Below are 19,115 nucleotides of genomic sequence, written 5' to 3'. Positions count from 1 at the left end.
TAAGAGGGAAGAGCTCAGCGCCGAATCCGCAACTTCCTGCATATATCGCATATTTTGCAACTTTCCGCATATTCCACGACTTCCCGCATATTCCGCAACTTCCAGCATATTCCGCAATTTCACCGCATAAAAGCACATAAAAAACCCCCACATTTAATCGCATAATCAATGATTTTAGCCCGCAAAATCAAGGATTTTAGCCAGCAAAATCAAGGATTTTAGCCCGCGGAATCAAGGATTTTAGCCCGCGTTTTTCTGGAGGGTCTAATTGTTATGCGTCAGCTGCAGATGCGGCTGTAGTGAAAACAAAAATCCATGGGAACTCTTCAGAATTAACTGTTTTCAATTAATTAAAAAAGAAAAAAATGCAACTGACCTCCATCAAAGTCACAATAATGGACAGACAAAATGTGTTTAAGCTGAACAAAACCTAATACAGATTCTCATAGTGATGAGCAATGTTAGGAAAATATATACTATCATAGTAGAAAATTCCATCGACAATAAGACTGGGGAGGTATGTGTATGTATACGTGTGTGTGTGTGTGTGTGTGTGTGTGTGTGTATATATATATATATATATATATATATATATATATATATATATATATATATATATATATATCTCCACAATGTAGGGCAAAGCTGTTAAAGGCCGCTCCGCAGCTTTCTTGCATATTTAAAATGCTTCTAAGCTCTATTATTCACGCACATTATTCACATGAATGAAGTATTTATTGCTCAATGATCATGTGCAATACATGTTGATATTGTGGTGATGATACATTTTAGATATTTTGTGTCTTTATCGGACTCTGTTTCTTCTAGCACGTTTATTGGTTGTTTTGAACAAAGACATGAAAAATTATAATTGTTTTATTAGCTTAAGCACTTTGTGTTTGTCAATCTTGAATATTTAGATGATGATGAATAGAAGATCACATGTTAAAATCACTTAATCTGGAGATTCAGACAGTTTTCCTTTTAACAACAATTCAGCACATCAACATCTCGGTAATAATTTTGTTGCATTTTGTTTCACAAAGTTAGGAAAGTCATGTCTAAGCCTGATGCCTTTAATCTTGTCCACATGCCAATACAATTGACTGACATGCAAAGCCTTGGAATTTATAAGCTATACTTCCCTAATATATTTGTATGTGACCTGTTCGTTTCAAGCTGCTCATGTTGAATGGTCATTTTGTTAATCCTGTACAAATTATATGTAAAATCAAATGTCCTTTTAAAGTATGGCATAGAAAACTGATATTCCCAGAAATCCTCATACAATTTAAAAACTATCATTCAATTATTATGTAAAATGTGAGAGACGGATATCAAAATTATTCCACCCAGACATGGACTACTTGGACCAGTTAGGGACTTGTATACACTTTATTTTTAATCTTAAAGGAGCATGAAGCTCCTTTTAAGAAATGAGACTCTCTAGCGCCACCCTTCACCACGACGGCCGTTGGGGGTACTGCAGCCAACAGTGAAGCCGGCACGGGAGAACGGGGAGAACGCACATGCAGCGTCATGTGACGTCACATCCAGCGCGGGAAATTTGGCCCCACAATTGCAGCACAATCGGCAGCACACAGCCTGTTCAAGGCAAAGGAGAGATACACTAGACTAGAGGGCTCATTCTTTTTGGTTTGAAACGCTTCATCTGACATTATTACTAGAAAACTTGAAACGTATACGAATTTTTTTCATAAATCCTGCCTCATGCTCCTTTTAATTGATCAAACCTGTTCCAACAATGGCATAAAATGTATGTAACATAAACACATTTATTAAATATCTAACAACGGTCTGAATTTGAAAGATCAAATTGATTTTTTAGCTTAGCAGAGATGAGGGTAAATACAGGACTGTCTCAGAAAATTAGAATATTGTGATAGTTCTTTATTTTCTGTAATGCAATTTAAAAAAAAAAAAAAAAAAAAAAAGTCAAACATTCTGGATTCATTACCAATCAACTGAAATATTGCAAGCCTTTTATTATTTTAGTATTGCTGATTATGGCTTACAGTTTAAGATTAAGATTCCCAGAATATTCTAATTTTTTGAGATAGGATATTTGAGTTTTCTTAAGTTGTAAGCCATGATCAGCAATATTAAAATAATAAAAGGCTTGCAATATTTCAGTTGATTTGTAATGAATCCAGAATGTATGACATTTTTGCATTACAGAAAATAAAGGACTTTATCACAATATTCTAATTTTCTGAGACAGTCCTGTACAGCTGAAGGGAAGCTTCAGTAGTCAAGTCTGACTGAATGTTGTTACTTGTTACTTTCATTTCAGATGTTGCACAGTAAACTTGTTCAGCTTGTTTTGCTGAGAGAATCCCATCCACTTCAGTTCACAGGAACCTGTTCTGGCCACCTACTCTTCCACATTCCTCAAGGTTTCCCCCTCCTGTCTCTTTCAGGTCCTGTCCCTTCAGACGTGTTGCCAAACGGAAGTGGTCTGGTCGACGGCTTCAGCGCTGCCGGGGAAACCCTTATAAACGGGTCTCTGCCCCAGACAGCTTCTCCCCAGATCCTTAGCTCCCCCGTCAGCGTGCAGACCCCGGAGCCGTCCCCAGGTGTGGCAGATACTCAGCCCGTGGTGCTAGAGGAGTCTGAGGGGGCTAGTGCTGAGGTCACGGTTCACAGGGCTGATGCTTTGCAGTCGCTCAGACTCAGTATGCCTATGCAGGAGACTGAACTGTGTAAGCACAAATTATGTGGCGTGAAACCCCCCCCCCTTTCTTAACCCTCTGTAATTTAACCTCATTTTGCTGTGGAATGTTTTGGATTCTGGAACATGCTCATCTTTTTGAAATGTTTGACTACGTTTACATGCTGTCAAAATTCTGGTTATTGCTAATATTCCGGTTACTGAAACATTCGGAATATTCCGTTTACATGGTAATTACCGTATTGGCCCGAATATAAGACGGTGTTTTTTTGCATTGAAATAAGACTGAAAAAGTGGGGGTCGTCTTACATTCGGGGTCTAGACGTTATACCCATTCACAACACTAGATGGCGCCAGATATCTTTAAAGCGAATGCTGAACTAAACTCCCCAAGCCAAAGCGAACTCCTGTCACGAAGAAGAAAAATAAAAAATAGCGCTAAGAAAGAAAAGAGAAGAAATTAACAGAAGAGAAAAACGTAGATCACCCTGGTAAACTGGCAGCTGAGGAGAAGTTATGATGCAAACTTCAAGATGATGATTTGAATGAGGCAAAATAACTTTTTCTCTCTAATATATTTGTTTCAGATGTACTGTAATCATTTTCTGTATAAGAATTTAATTTGGTGTTTAAAAAGTCTTTTTTCAAATTTGATTCTTGAAAAAGAGGGGGTCATCTTACAATCAGGGTCGTCTTATATTCGGGACAATACGGTAATATTCTGGTTACTGAAACATTGGGAATATTCCGTTTACATGGTAATTAATCATTCGGGATATCTGGATCAAACCAGCGACACGCGGAGAACATCATGACACAATTTCCGTCATTTACGCTTCTTCTTCCTGTATCCAAATTCAAAACAAATGCTGCTTTGCGCAACTTTTCGCTCACCTTCTTGTAAATCTGGCTATCCCGGTACTTTCTACCGTCTACAAATGCAGAAATGTTCATATCCTTCATTACATTTATGAAGTGATTAGTCTCCTCCTGGTCTTGTGTTTCTCGGTGTTTAGAAGAACTTCCTGGACTCAAAAGACCAGGATTCCTTGCGAACAGAACATGCGCAGAAAACAAATTCCTGTTCCGTTTGATGGAGATATTCCGGCGTTTACATGACGAATATTCGGGTTTTAAAAGGAGTAACCCAGGGGTCATAATTCGGGTTTTTAAAAACCAGAATATGAGCAAATTCAGGTTATTGGTGTTAACATGGCCGTGCAAATTCGGGTTATTGCCAATATTCGGGTTTTAAAAGGGTTATTGATGCATGTAAACGCAGTCACAGTCATATTAACAGAGGGATTTGGTGGGTATCACCTTTTTAAGCTGCATGAGTTTGCTGCTTCCACGTAACAACCGTGGCCACTTGATCGCTTGATTAGTTCGGTGTGGGCGCTTCCTCTGGAACATTGTGTGGGCTAATCGTTACATTCTGGACCTAATCTGTTAATGTTGTGCTTTTGGTGGTGTTTTAAAGTCAGGCACAGTGGCTGTTTTTGGCAGTTTTGAGGTAATGTGTTGTAATCACAGCACAGCCTGGAGATGAAGTTTACCTTCGCTTTATATCTCCAACAGAGAACGCTCGGCTCCATGGGAGAGTAACTGATTCAGTCTGTTCGTTGCAATTATAGAAATCCTGTTTATTTTGTAGGGATTTATCTCACTTTTCCTTTTTTTCTTCAATGATTTGATTAAAAGTGGTACTTAAGAGCATAATTCAAGCATTTAAAACACACAGACAGAGCAACATTAACTTTAATGCCAGGATCTAGGTTTTTTAACCATTAAATCAGATCTTTTGTAAATAAAGGTGCATTTGGGCGGTACGCGTTGGTGGAAAACTGTCTTCAGTTTGGCCTAACTTCTCTCCTTTCAGCCAACCAAAAGCCGTCTCTGGAGATGGAGAATGAAGAGATGATTCGCTTGGAGGCTCGTCGGCGTCTGGAGGAGCAACTCAAACAGTACCGGGTCCAGAGGCATAAGGAGAGGGTGAGAGAATGAAGTTGACAGAAAACATCTGAGGGTGTCTGGGAACATCCGGTGCCAGGACAACTGCTTCCATCTTGTGGGTTGTTGACGTCTTTATGGATGGATTGTAGGGCTGGGCGGTATGGACTAAACAATGTATCACCATAATTTCTGGCATTTATCCCGATAAGGATAAAAATGACGATTAAAAAAAAAAAACCAATTCAACTCCACCTTTGTAACTATAAATCTATCACCACATTCAGTCTTTGGAGCCAAAACACTGCTCTAAAAGATACTAAATACTAAACTACACCAATGGGAATCTTTCTTTCTTTCTTTCTTTCTTTCTTTCTTTCTTTCTTTCTTTCTTTCTTTCTTTCTTTCTTTCTTTCTTTCTTTCTTTCTTTCTTTCTTTCTTTCTTTCTTTCTTTCTTTCTTTCTTTCTTTCTTTCTTTCTTTCTTTCTTTCTTTCTTTCTTTCTTTCTTTCTTTCTTTCTTTCTGGCTCATTTCCTTCTTTCTTTCTTTCTTTCTGGGTCATTTCTTTCTTTCTTTCTTTCTTTCTTTCTTTCTTTCTTTCTTCCTTCCATAAATCCGGCTTCACACAAAAACGTCATCAACAGGAATTTATAGTTTTTACCGCGAGATGACAAATTTTTTTTTGGATGGTTTATCGTGAACGGTAAAATATCACCCATTCCTAATGGATTGTTTCCCAGAGATGCCATCAGATCCCACCATTTTGTAAAAACATTAATAACATGAAGTCAGTAATTGCCATAAAAAAACTAGAAGGCTTTTTGTTTCTTCAGAGTCCTACAAATTGATGTATCATATTACATTTTCAATTCCAGCAGCTTCCCAGGTTACAGAAAGCTCTTTTTCATGAAAATTTGGTTAGAATTGGTTGATTTTTGAAGATGATACTGTTTACTTTTGAATAGAAAACTGGTTTGGCCTTCCCTTTTTAAATCAATCAGATTGTTTCAAAGCTTTAATGTTTAGTGTATATGTTACGGTTAATGTAGAAAAACGGCTAATGTGCAAAATAACCGGCAGGGCGGCTAATGTAGAAAAACGGCTATTTTGCAAAGTACATACATTTTTAAGCTCATGGTGCGCGGACATCACATTTTTAATCATCTCTCCAGTCTCGATGCTCCGGTGCTGACCGGAGCATGCCGTGGAAGAATCCTAACGTTACACTCCCCGAAAAAGTGTCTGGTCTGACACATCCACAGTTTTAACCGGCTACTGCCATTTTTCTACATTAGCCGCTCTGCCGGTTATTTTGCACATTAGCCGGCTATTTTGAAAAATAGCCGTTTTTCTACATTAACCGTAACATATACATCACACTGACTTTGATGTAGATCTTTCTTTTTGAATTTTCTAGTAACATTGATTCTTTCATGTGTTTTTCAGTCTCGCCGCACCTCTACCAAAAGCCGGCAGTTCAGCACTCTGGATCCAGAGCTGATGTTGCATCCTGAAGTGCTACCCCGGGCTAACACCGTTGCCATGACCACGGAGTATTCTTTTCTGAGGACCAGTGTCCCACGCGGCCCCAAACTCGGTAGCCTGGGGATTCCTCCTTCCAAGGAAAGAAAGTCCAAGTCCACACGCTCCAACAAGATCCATTCCTTGGCCGATTTCAAGTCTGACAGCGATGGTGGGGACGGTGGTGGTGGGGGAGGAGGAAGTGGCATGAAGTCTGTAGACGGCAGCATGAGCTCCCTGCACACCACCGTTAGCTCTGTGTCCACGCTGTCTGAGATCAGCGTGATGTCGGAGGGCAGCACCTGCGAGACAGAGCCGTGTGTTTCACTGAAGGCCAGCGATAGCGTGTCAGAAATTGACGGCAGCGAATCGGGAGCGAGGCCGGGGAACGATGGCAACGATAGCGACAGCTCTTCTTACAGCAGTGTGTCCACCAGAGGGATGTACGGCATGCTCTCTGCTGCAGTGGAGAGGCAGCAGGGCCCGTACACGGTAGAAGGGAGGGAGATTCCCCCGGAGGCCATGGGTCAGTTTCCTTCTCTGCAGGAGGTTCTGCAGGCGGCCAGTGAAGAGCAGCACCTGCTGGAGATGGAGCAGGACAGAGAAGGAACCGCAGAGCCGCGCAGCCGCCGGGACAGTTTTTCCAGCAGGTATTTTTTTTTATTAGTTTTTTTTTTCACAATATGTTTATTGTCATTTATTTGTTTTTCATACAACATTTACACATACATTACATAGACACACATACACTTAGCTTGCACCATTTTCAATTGAAATATAAATAATATAATGAATTAACCAATCAGGGAGGAAAAGTAAAATAAATTAAATTAATTAATTAAACAAAAAAAAAAAAAAAAAAAATGCACATAATTTTTTTTTATTAGTTACTTTTATTTTTATTTTTTTTTTTAAATCAATCAAACAAAATTAAAAACATTATACATATATATCACTTTGTCAATACATAAGATTACATTCAAAGGATACCCTATGTACAGGACTGTCTCAGAAAATTAGAATATTGTGATAAAGTCCTTTATTTTCTGTAATGCAATTTAAAAAAAAAATAAATAAATAAAAATAAATAAATAAATAAAAGTCATACATTCTGGATTGATTACAAATCAACTGAAATATTGCAAGCCTTTTATTATTTTAATATTGCTGATTATGGTTTACAGTTTAAGATTAAGATTCTCAGAATATTCTAATTTTTTGAGATAGGATATTTGAGTTTTCTTAAGCTGTAAGCCATGATCAGCAATATTAAAATAATAAAAGGCTTGCAATATTTCAGTTGATTTGTAAAGAATCCAGAATGAATGACATTTTTGCATTACAGAAAATAAAGGACTTTATCACAATATTCTAATTTTCTGAGACAGTCCTGTATACACTACATGGACAAAAGTATAGATATATTCGGAGACAAAACATACACAAAATTAGGTACTCATTAGGGCTATTGTTTGTTGTTAACTCACCCATTTTTCCCATCTTTCTTCAAAAATATAAACTTGATTTCTAAGTCATTGTTATTTTTTCCATTCCATATATGTCATTTACAAGATCCTTCTATTTACAATTAATTAAATTATCATCCTTTAACCAATTTCTTGTAATTTGTTTCATTAATGATACTTTTAAAACTAAAAACAAGTGAGTATCTTTCCTCTTAATTTCTCCTGGTGTTTTTCCAAGCGATAACACCAGTGGATTTTTATCAAAAGAAACACCAAAAATATTGAGTTTCCCCAAAATTCACTTATAACTTTACATGACCAAAATACATGACTGTGGTGTTTTATCTGCTCCCCGCATTCTCTCCAACAATTTGAAGTTGGATCACATTTGTACTTACTTTGAATTTGGGGTGTCCTAAAATATCTAATTAAAATCTCCCACGCAAACAACAAAGCTACTCTATTTTTTAAGATAACGAATAAATATCTTACATACAACTAAATCCATAATTTTATTCATTAGTTTGACGCCTAATCAGTAGATTATTTTAAATAGATGCATCTTTTCGACTCGTCTGTTTTTCCTTTGGGCGCTGATATGTAAATGTGTTGCAGTGTTTCTTTGGAGAGTTCTGTGATGGGCCACGATGAGATGCTGCAGGTGCTGAAGGAGAAGATGAGACTCGAGGGTCAGCTGGAGTCCCTGTCGTCTGAGGCCAATCAAGTAATAACAGCATGATGATTTTAACTTTCCCCTCCTCTAACAGCTGAGCCCAAGTCAAATTATTTGTTTCATTCTTGAGTAGGGGTGTTTGCGATACAAAAACGTCCCGATACGTGTCGTGGAGGTGACAAACTGTGTCGTGATATTGGGTTATTAATATTAATCTATTGTGTTGACTAGTAACACACATCCGACCGTGCCTCGACCCGCGGACCAAAATCTTCCTCCGCTCAGAAGAAACTAGTCCCGTTTTGGTCCCGATCACGGGACTCTTGCAGGGTTTTGAGCTCTGAACTTTTACTTATGTAAGGCTGGTTTAGAGTTAAGCCTTACCTTATTAAATTAAACCTTTTTGGGGTCGTGAGTAGGATAAACACGGGGACAACTTCTGCTGAGTTCCAGTGTACTTTAATGTCCCTCAACAGTGTAGGATTTTAGAACATCAACACAGCACCTAGTGCCGTACTGTGGCGTATCACTCCGCCCAATCTAAAACAGACTAATCACTACAGATAAACTGACTAGTGTCATTATAGTCCCTGATTTACATCAGAATATAAAGAATATATTTATAAAATAATGAACCCTGAATAACCAAAATAACCTTAACAAAAATAAATCTCCTTTTACACTTATAAGGTGAGCATGAATCCATCTTTTTTATGATATAAAATTGTATGTATTTATTTACTTTTATTTATTTATTTAATTTTAGTAGAATAGTTTCTTTCATACATGAAAGAAACTATTCAGTTTGTGGCTAAATATTTGTACTTGTATGAAACTGAAGATGCATAATGCAAACCTGACATTTACTTTTAGTTCAGTTTGTGGAAAATGGTTGGCCTGGCTTTCTCTTTAAAACTTAAACAGTTATAAAGCATTACAAACTGTAACAATAGGGCAAACGCACAGCATTGTTTTGTATTTTGTGTCTTTCAAATAAAAGACCATTTTTTTCCAGTCATATGTTCCTCATTCAAGGTTGTTAAAAAAATACTGCTATAATATCGTATCGTTATCGTGACCTCAATATCGTGTATCGTATCGTGAGATTAGTGTATCGTTACACCCCTATTCTTGAGGCACATATTTGCCTTTGAATGTCTGATATTTTATATAATAACGGCCCATAAACTAGGTTTGTTTTTTGATTTATTTCCATCCCCCAACCGGTGTAGGTCACCCTTACAAAGGTATTGAAAACTGGAAGAGGAATTGGGTTCTCTAACTGATGCCCTGTCTTCTAGGCTCTGAAGGAGAAGACAGAACTCCAGGCTCAGCTCGCCACGGTGAATGCTCAGCTGCAGGCGAAGAAGGAGGAGGCTCACGTGAGCCAGGAGAAGCAGAGCGTCCTCACGGGGGAGGTGGACACGCTGCGGCAAAACTGCAGCCAGCTAGAAAAGGCCATGGTGGAGCTCCAGGGCAGTCTGGAGACTAAGAATGCCAGTTTGACGTCTTTAAGCAACGACCTGAAGGTTTCTGAAGACCAGTACAACAGGCTGATGGTGAAGGTGGAGGATTTGCAGAGTAATCTAACTTCACGGGACAGTGCAGGTAAGTGATGAAAGAGATCCTGACATATCAGTGTTCATAGACACCCCTGCGCAAATGTTTTGATTGATTTGATTGAAATTCTTTATTCAGTCACATCACACTACAAACATTAAACACAAACTTTATTGAAAAATAGTGACTGAAAAGGCAACAGGCAGAAGCAAAGTGCTTATATTAATGCCTGTCCTACATACAAACAAACCAACAATAGCAAAACTAAACCAGAAAAGGAGGAAAGGTTTACATATATAATAGTAAAGAAATTAAAAAAAAAAAAAAATATATATATATATATATATATCAGAACAGCAGCAAACAAAAACAAATAAATATTAACCTTTGTAGCTTTGAAAGATTGCTCTACAAATCTTTTTTTTGTAAACTGAAAATGAGCTGCACATTCGCAAATCTAGGTTAGCATCATTCCATAGTTGAACTCCCACAACAGATATCTATATATCTATATATATTAGGAATGGGAGATATTTTACCGTTCACAATAAACCGTCAAAAAAATTCCTCACGGTAAGAATTTGTCATCTCGCGGTAAAAACGATAAATTCCCGTTGATGACGTTTTTGTGTGAAGATGATTTATGGTTCTGCGTTAAATCCACGCACAACGTGAAGGAAGGAAGGAAGGAAGGAAGGAAGGAAGGAAGGAAGGAAGGAAGGAAGGAAGGAAGGAAGGAAGGAAGGAAGGAAGGAAGGAAGGAAGGAAGGAAGGAAGGAAGGAAGGAAGGAAGGAAGGAAGGAAGGAAGGAAGGAAGGAAGGAAGGAAGGAAGGAAGGAAGGAAGGAAGGAAGGAAGGAAGGAAGGAAGGAAGGAAGGAAGGATTCCCATTGATGAGGTTTTTATGTAACAAACACATCTGAGAGCGAGGAGTCATTCCAGTTTTGCAGTACAGGTGTACTAATTTAATTGGTTTTTATTAATTCAATTTAATTGGTGTAGTTTAGTAGTATTTAGTATCTTTTAGAGCAGTGTTTTGGCTCCAAAGACTGAATGTGGTGATAGATTTATAGTTACAAAGGTGGAGTTGAATTGGTATTTTTTTTATCGTCATTTTTATCGTTATCGGGATAAATGGCAGAAATTATCGTGATACATTTTTTAGTCCATACCGCCCATCCCTAATAAATAAATAAATAAATAAATATCTATATATATATATATATATATATATATATATATGTATGTATATATCACTGTTTCTTCAGAGTCGGGACAAAATGCATTCTGAAATTGTTTTTTTGAAAATTGTCCTTATGTTCATATGAGTTGTATATTCAGGAAGATCAAGATGTGAGCTATTTAACCAAATAAAGGTGCAGGCTGTAGGTATTTATGTATTTTTGACAAATTCACATATATACCACAATGCCTTGATTTTTATCAACTCCGTCACTGACACTAAAAAGTGTTTAATTACTATTATTCCATCCCAACAAGAATCTAACATTCTGATTTGTGTTCTTATAGTGTTAAGTCACTGAAATAGGCAGGAAAATACAATATAAATACTTCTGGCTTAATTACACAGGGTTCTTCGTACAGGAATTCCCAAATATTTGCATTTTCATACTTCATATTTGATTTTAATAGTATTTGAAAACATTCTAAAAGTAAATAAGACAAAACAACATGTTTATCTGATGATACTTTATTACTGTACCAACAAAAATCTGAAAAGCGAATTTGATTCCCGCCAAAAAATAACAAAAATATAAATTTCATTGTGCTGATTTCGTGATGACGGAGTTGACAAAAAATGACAGAGTTGACAAAGGAGAACAATTTATCTTTTAAAATTTATTGAGGATATGCTACCTACTTTACTGAACAGAGTATTACTCCTCCTGCTTGAACATACATCTTGAGTCATAACAACTGTCATTAACGTTACAATAAAATGATATGTCAACTCCGTCATCGATAAAAAGTGACGGAGTTGACGATGACGGAGTTGACGAAATGGCATGTTTTTTTCCTCTGCGCAAAAATACACTGCAGCTAGCTAGCTACTTTTTTGTCAGTTGCTAGCTGTCAACATGTCTTCACTAAAATACTTAAATTTAATCCACTAATGTTTTTTAAAACTTTCACAATGGATACACAGAGTTGATATTTTCTGGCTGTGACCATAGAAAAATTAACATTGTTTGTTTAAAATATCAAAAAATGTAAAACTTACCATGTGTGCTACTGCTGCATTCACCACAGCCAGGAGAATGAAAAGGGGTCCTCAGGGAAATAGCTGACCATGCTATTATCTGATTTAAATGAGGTTAATGAAAACGATGATGGAGTTGACAAAAAGTGTGACACAACTTCGATGGCCATATTTTTATGGAAAATCTTTTTTTATGTTAAAACTCTATGTTGTCTTAAATACTTTTAACCCTTATCTTTAACTTAATATGAATTTTCTCACAATTTAAGAGGTTTTTGAAGTTTTTTTTAATAATTGAATACTGAGACCCCTTGACTGTGACAAAATAATTAACATGGGTGAGCTTACTACTAGTCATACATTTGAACAAATACCCTCAAAAAAAATTTTTTTTAAGGCTTAAACTTATCATCAGCATTCAGAATTCCTCTTGATCTAACTTTGTAAGCATGCCAATTGTTACACATTTCTTTACTTTTTATTTTAATTAGACTTTTCTACAGTGCACATGTTTTGTCCCGACTCTGAAGAAACAGTGATATATATATATATATATATATATATACACACACACACACACACACACACATACACACACACACACACACACACACACGTATCCTTTTAGTCTCTTTTCTTGCTTTTTATACAACAAATTTACAAACATCACGCAAATTATATTTTGACTCATGTATTGAGAAAAACCGTTGTACACAGACAGGGAGTAACTTTAATCTAACTTTATACATTATTTGCATTATTTTATAATAAACCAAATCATAACATTTCTTAACATGGGATTTTATAAACAATGGATTTGTATGTTCATAGTTTCCCACCCTATTAATAAAACGTATGGCTCGTTTTTGTAAGAGGATTATTATCTTATACGTCGAGCCCCAAACTCCCACACAATACCATATATAAGAAGGTAGTATCAGATTTTGAACTGGATGTCTAAAATCTTCTTCTGCAGTTCAAGTGGTGCGTGAGCAGATGGTTGGGATTCAGAACCAGCTCCAGAACGTGCAGCTGGAGCGCAGCACGCTGCAGAGCCGACTGAAGACGGCCCAGGCCGAGATCGACTCTCTGCAGCAGGTCCGGCAGTGGTACCAGCAGCAGCTGGCGCTGGCCCAGGAGGCCCGGGTCCGGCTGCAGGGGGACATGGCCAACATGCAGGTGAGGCTGACGCTCACGCAGGAAGTTTCACTACCGCGGTCTGGCGTTAGCTGGGCAAAATGTTAGAGGCATCACCAGAACTCGAGTTGTAAAAAAAAAAAAATAAATCAGGGGGATGGTGGATTTTATCATATGGGGACAGATAATTTGTGCTGATTACAAATAATATAATATATTACAAATAATAGCAGTGACCAAAACACCTGCAGAAATACTGCAGGAATGACATAGCAGCAGTTAAATGCAGCCTTCTGTAAGCTTTAAATATCCACTGGGCTTACATCAAATACATCAAAACACAACAATAAAAAACAGTTTTCTGAACTTATCAATATGACTCTGTCCTTCACAGGATAAGTAAAATGGATCACTGCAAAAACTCACAATCTTAACAAGAATATTTTTCTTATTTCTAGTTAAAATGTCTAATTTTAGTAAAAAAAAAATCTCATTACACTTAAAACAAGACTCATCCCTGGAAAAAACAACAATTTTCACCTGTTTCAAGTAGATTTTCACTTGAAATAAGTAGAAAAATCTGCCAGTGGAACAAGATTTTTTTGTTTGTAATAAGAAGATAAATCTTGTCCCACTGGCAGATTTTCCTGCTTATTTCAAGTGAAAACTGTTGTTTCTTCCAGTGATGAGTCTTGTTTTAAATGTAATGACATCAAAATCTTAACAAGAATATTTGTTTTATTTCTAGTTAAAATGTCTCATTTTAGTAAAAAGAATCTCATTACACTTAAAACAAGACTCATCACTGGAAAAAACAACAATTTTCACCTGTTTCAAGTAGATTTTCACTTGAAATAAGTAGAAAAATCTGCCAGTGGGAAAAATCTGCCAGTGGAACAAGATTTTTTTGCTTGTAATAAGAAGATAAATCTTGTCCCACTGGCAGATTTTTCTACTTATTTCAAGTGAAAATTTAGTTGAAACAGGTGAAAATTGTCAAATAAGTTATTTTTCTGGTGATGACTCTAAATGTGTAAATAGCAGTAAAACCACATTCATTGATGAAATGACATAAGGGATGGAAAGGAGGGATGGAGTTTTACAGGGGGGATGATTTGGACCGTTTTTTTTTCAACCTAACCCTAACCCTTTTTTCAGGGGGGGACGCCGTCCCCCCTCATCCCCCCTCAACTCCAGTACTGGGCATTACGGGTTAGATCCTCCTTTTTTTTTTTCCCCTTCTCCTCAAAGGCTGGACAGATGACTCAGTTTGGTGCTATGGAGCATCTAAAGCTGGAAAATGTGACGCTTTCTCATCAACTCACCGAGACCCAACACCGCTCCATCAAGGAAAAAGAGCGTATTGCTGTCCAGCTGCAGAGCATTGAGGTATTTCCTCTTAATATGCTTTTGTTATTCTGGTTTACCATGCCATTAATGTGTCTGGATGTCAAAGCAACGGAAACCTTTTAAAGCTGTTAAGTATTTGATGTTTTAACCATGTTTTCATTGTATTTATTTGTGATGTAGGCTGACATGCTGACCCAGGAGGCCTCTTACAAGCAGATCCAGGATGCTAAGATGATGGTGGAAGACGACTTGCAGCACAAACTTGAACAGTTTGAAGAAGAGCGAGAGCATTTAATCAAGTTAGCCAACACAGCCAGCGCGCTGGAAAGGGAACTAGAGCAGGTAGTCACGCCAAATGTGACACCAACCAGGGGCCGGATTCACCAATATGTTCTTAAGAACGATCTTAAGAAATGTCTTAAGATCTAAAATTAAAGGAGCATGAGGCAGGATTGAGGCAGGATTTATGAAAAACATTTATATACGTTTTAAGTTTTCTAGTAATAATGTCAGATGAAGCGTTCCAAACCCAAAAGAATGAGCCCTCTAGTGTATCTCTCCTTTGCCTCGAACAGGCTGTGTGCTGCAAAATGTGCTGCAATTCGGGGGCCGAATTTCCCGCGCTGTCCTGCGGATGTGACGTCACATGACGCTGCATGCACGTTCTCCCCGTTCTCCCGTGCCGGCTTCACTGTTGGCTGCAGTACCCCCGACGGCCGTCGTGGTGAAGGGTGGCGCTAGAGAGTCTCATTTCTTACAAGGAGACTCATGCTCCTTTTAAGAAGTTCATAAGAAAGTTCTTAAGTGCAATTCCTCAATATTTTCTTAAGAACCGTCTTAAGAACTGTCATTTCTTACGAATTTCTTATTTTTCCTACTTAAGAACTTCTTAAAATGTAATTGCATTGCACGCGCCAACAAACAACATTTATACAGGTAGTTTGGTCTTAACCGTCAGTCACTCACTAAACATGGAGAAGGAGAAAAAGAGATGCAGGAACTTTTCAAGGTTATGGTGGATGAGATTAATGTGTGAAAATTAATAATAATTAACTACCACGCTAACTAACATGCTAACAAACAGTTAACAGGCTCTTTGTGTAATTAATTACAAAGTATATCCTCAAACTGTGACCTACTAGTCTAAACTTGTCTAAAATGTGTTGGAAAAGGTGATTTTAGAGTCTTATCATTATTATTATTACTACCTTTTCACAGAAGATATTTTAAGACAGGTCAAGGTTGTTTTAAAGTTAAGAAAAAAGTCAAGAACAAATTTGAGAACTTTTCAAGAATACCATTTATTCTTAAGTTTTTTCTTAAGAAGAAACTTGAGAAGAAAGTTGAGAAAATACTTAAGAACTTTCTTGGAGAATATGACTTCTTTTTTTTCTTTTTTTTATACTTTTTATTTTGTCTTTTTCAAGTTACACAAAAAGGAAAGAGAAAAAATAATAATAATAAAAATAAGAAATGATAGTAACAATCATAACATAACTACCTGGGGGAGATGTAATATTTTGCCATTCTTTTCTTTCCCTTTTTTAAGGGCATGACTGGGATTTGACCTTAAATGTAGACCATTTTTGCCACTTTTGAGCAAAATCCCTTCCTCTAATTCTCAAACAAAAAGTCAATTTTTCCATGGCGTATATTTCTTCAACAATATCGAGCCATTGTCTCAGTCCTGGGGGATCGCTTCTCATCCAGAGTCTTGTCAGGGCCTTCTTCTCTTTTTTCTTCTTTAGACTGAACTTAAGAAAATAAATGACACTTAAGAAGATTTTTTTTCATAAGAATGTTTTGTGAATCCGGCCCCTGTTTTCCCTCCTGGTATAAGTGGTAACATTCTGACAATATTTTCTTATAAACAGCCTTGTCATACTTTTCTTTCCCTCAGGCAAAGTTAACCCTTTCCCAAAAAGACCTGCAGCTCCAGTCACTGCAGAAGGAACATCTGGAGCTGATGCGGCAGCTGACAAACACTCAGGAGAGCCTGCAAACCAAAGAGCAGTCCATCAACCAGCTGGAGGCCCGGTACCTGGAGCTGGAGGCTCAGCTGACGGAGCTGCAGACGGAAGGCAGCGCCAAGGACGACAACATCCAGTACCTGCAGAATGAGAAGATCGTCCTGGAGGTCGCCCTGCAGGCCGCGCGAGCTGACAAGAGCCAGCTGGACGAGGGGGCTGAGAAGTTGGGAGAGGAAGTTCTGGTGGCCTCGGACATACTGGATCAGCTCAGGCAGGAAGTCCAAATCAAAGCCAATCAGGTACAAAACAGCTGTGACTGCGTTTACATGCATCAATAACCCTTTTAAAACCCGAATATTGGCAATAACCCGAATTTGCACGGCCATGTAAACACCAATAACCCCTTTGAATAACCAGAATTTGCTCATATTCTGGTTTTTAAAAACCCCAATATGAGCCCTGGGTTACTCCTTTTAAAACCCAAATATTGGGTCATGTAAACACCAAACGGAATATCCCCATCAAACGGAACATGAATTTGTTTTCTGTGCATGTTCTGTTCACAAGGAATCCTGGTCTTTTGAGTCCAGGAAGTTCTTATAAACACGGAGAAACAAGACCAGGAGGAGACTAATCACTTCATAAATGTAATGAAGGATATGAACATTTCTGCATTTGTAGACGGTAGAAAGTACCGGGATAGAAGATTTACAAAAAGGTGAACGAAAAGTTGCGCGAAGCAACATTTGTTTTGAATTTGGATACAGGAAGAAGAAGCGGAAATGACGGGAATTGCGTCATGATGTTCTCCGCGCGTCGCTGGTTTGATCCAGATATCCCAAATGATTAATTACCATGTAAACAGAATATTCCGAATGTTTCAGTAACCGGAATATTAGCAATAACCCGAATTTTGACTGCATGTAAACGTAGTCAGTGAAGCCATGGGTGTTGCTAGAAGCAAAGCTTTACGGTGCTCAAATCAAATCACCTGCTGTGTGTAATACTTTACATGAACTTCCCTCGATAAGCCACTGCTGCTGCTGCTGCTGCTGCTGCTGTCAAGCATCTGCGGCTGAAACTTAAAGGAGACCTATTATGAAAAACAGGTTTTCTCTTGCTTTAACATATCTAAAGTGGTCTCCCCTCAGCCTGACAACTCAGAGAAGGAGGAAACAACCAGATTCTGTAGTGTCTGTACAGCCGCCCGGATGATCGTCCAGTGTGATGTGGATCTACGAGCCAATAAGATTCTGCTCCCGTCTTTACGGAACCAAAATGTGATTATAGTTTGGCCTCCGATGCGTGAAACTACGCCCACAACTAACTCCACCGGCCGGAGCTTCCTCCATTTTTTCGTAGCGGTGTATCGCGTCATTCAGGCAGCCAATCAGCACAGAGCCTCATTATCATAGCCCCGCCCACTCAGAATCCCGCATAGATAATGAGGTTAGAGAATGGGATGATAAAGACCTGGTTTAGAGGCTGAATTTCCAATTTATTTAGCAAAAACAATCAAAAGCTTGTTTTTAAGACATTCAAGGCCTGTTTGAAATAGGTATTAGATGCCATAATAGGTCCCCTTTAAGTGACTTTTGGTGAAGATGTAATGGCAGTAGTGATATTAATCTTTGTGCAAAATGTATTTAAATTTAAATTATGAAAACTGATTTTAAAGGTGTGAAAGTAATATTTTCCATATGCAGTCAAATGATTGTGCTCCTCTATCCTCTATCCCCCCCCCCCTGCATCTCAAGCCATTGATTGATACATTGGGCTGCTTTTTCTTTCTACATTTGTTGGGAAATTTCAAGAGCCTTTTCTTTTATATCAACCTTACAGATTGAAAGTCTACAACAGGACAATAATTCCCTGAAGAAACAAGCTCAGAAATTAAAGGAACAGTTCCAGCAACAGAAGGTGAGACGGCTCCCTCATTTTCTTACATGACAGCTTGAAGCATTCCCTCCCTCCCTGGGTGAATCTTAGAGACGTTTGGGCGAATTGGAGATTTCTCATACATTTAGAAACACTTGTCATGAATTCCCTGCTGGTGCTGTGGGAGGATGTTGCTGCAGAGCCAGATGACGGATGGTTTGAAGGAGTTGGTTGACACGTCTCAGTGGATTGAGCAGCAGTTGCTTTGTTGTGTTTGATAAGCTGTCAGAGTCCGTGTGGGGTTAATTGACAGAGTGACAGAATTGTGCTTTTATTGCATCTCTTTCAATACTTTTTCTTTGTAGATTCTGTGTATGTACGAACGTTCATCTTTTTCCATAAGATGCCAGGAGAAAAAACAATGTAGATCCTCATAATTATAAGGTTTTACACACCAAGACATATTTTATAAAAACCTTTTTTTTTTTTATAACTAGGTCTTATAATGAGGTAAATATAAAATGAGATGAACAACCACATCTAATGTATCACCCTGTGGGTTATCTATTATGCAAAAAGTAAGATAAAATGCAAAAGCAGGTCACACCTTGCAGTGGTTTGAAGAATTAAAAAAAAATCCCGCCAGCTACATCTTAGACTATACAAGCCTTAAATATCATCAGTTGCTGAGATTAGT

The 19,115-nt window shown here is 37.9% G+C and overlaps 1 protein-coding gene across 1 annotated transcript in view; it reads left to right on the top strand.

The window, feature by feature from the left end:
• The window catches only part of golga3 (golgin A3), a 43,627-nt gene that overhangs the window by 5,583 nt on the left and 18,929 nt on the right, over window positions 1–19,115 (top strand). Inside the window, exons 3-12 of the mRNA XM_061730366.1 lie at window positions 2,442–2,723; window positions 4,572–4,684; window positions 6,090–6,814; window positions 8,246–8,354; window positions 9,605–9,911; window positions 13,060–13,262; window positions 14,472–14,609; window positions 14,751–14,912; window positions 16,471–16,839; window positions 18,383–18,460. Coding sequence (XP_061586350.1) covers window positions 2,442–2,723; window positions 4,572–4,684; window positions 6,090–6,814; window positions 8,246–8,354; window positions 9,605–9,911; window positions 13,060–13,262; window positions 14,472–14,609; window positions 14,751–14,912; window positions 16,471–16,839; window positions 18,383–18,460 — 2,486 coding nt within the window. The remainder of the gene's footprint in view (window positions 1–2,441; window positions 2,724–4,571; window positions 4,685–6,089; window positions 6,815–8,245; window positions 8,355–9,604; window positions 9,912–13,059; window positions 13,263–14,471; window positions 14,610–14,750; window positions 14,913–16,470; window positions 16,840–18,382; window positions 18,461–19,115) is intronic.

This window comes from Cololabis saira, chromosome 9, assembly GCF_033807715.1.
Source record: "Cololabis saira isolate AMF1-May2022 chromosome 9, fColSai1.1, whole genome shotgun sequence".
Classification (NCBI taxonomy): Eukaryota; Metazoa; Chordata; class Actinopteri; order Beloniformes; family Belonidae; genus Cololabis; species Cololabis saira.
The sequence above is the reverse complement of the archived record's forward strand: the minus strand, read 5'-3'. Positions and strand labels throughout refer to the sequence as shown.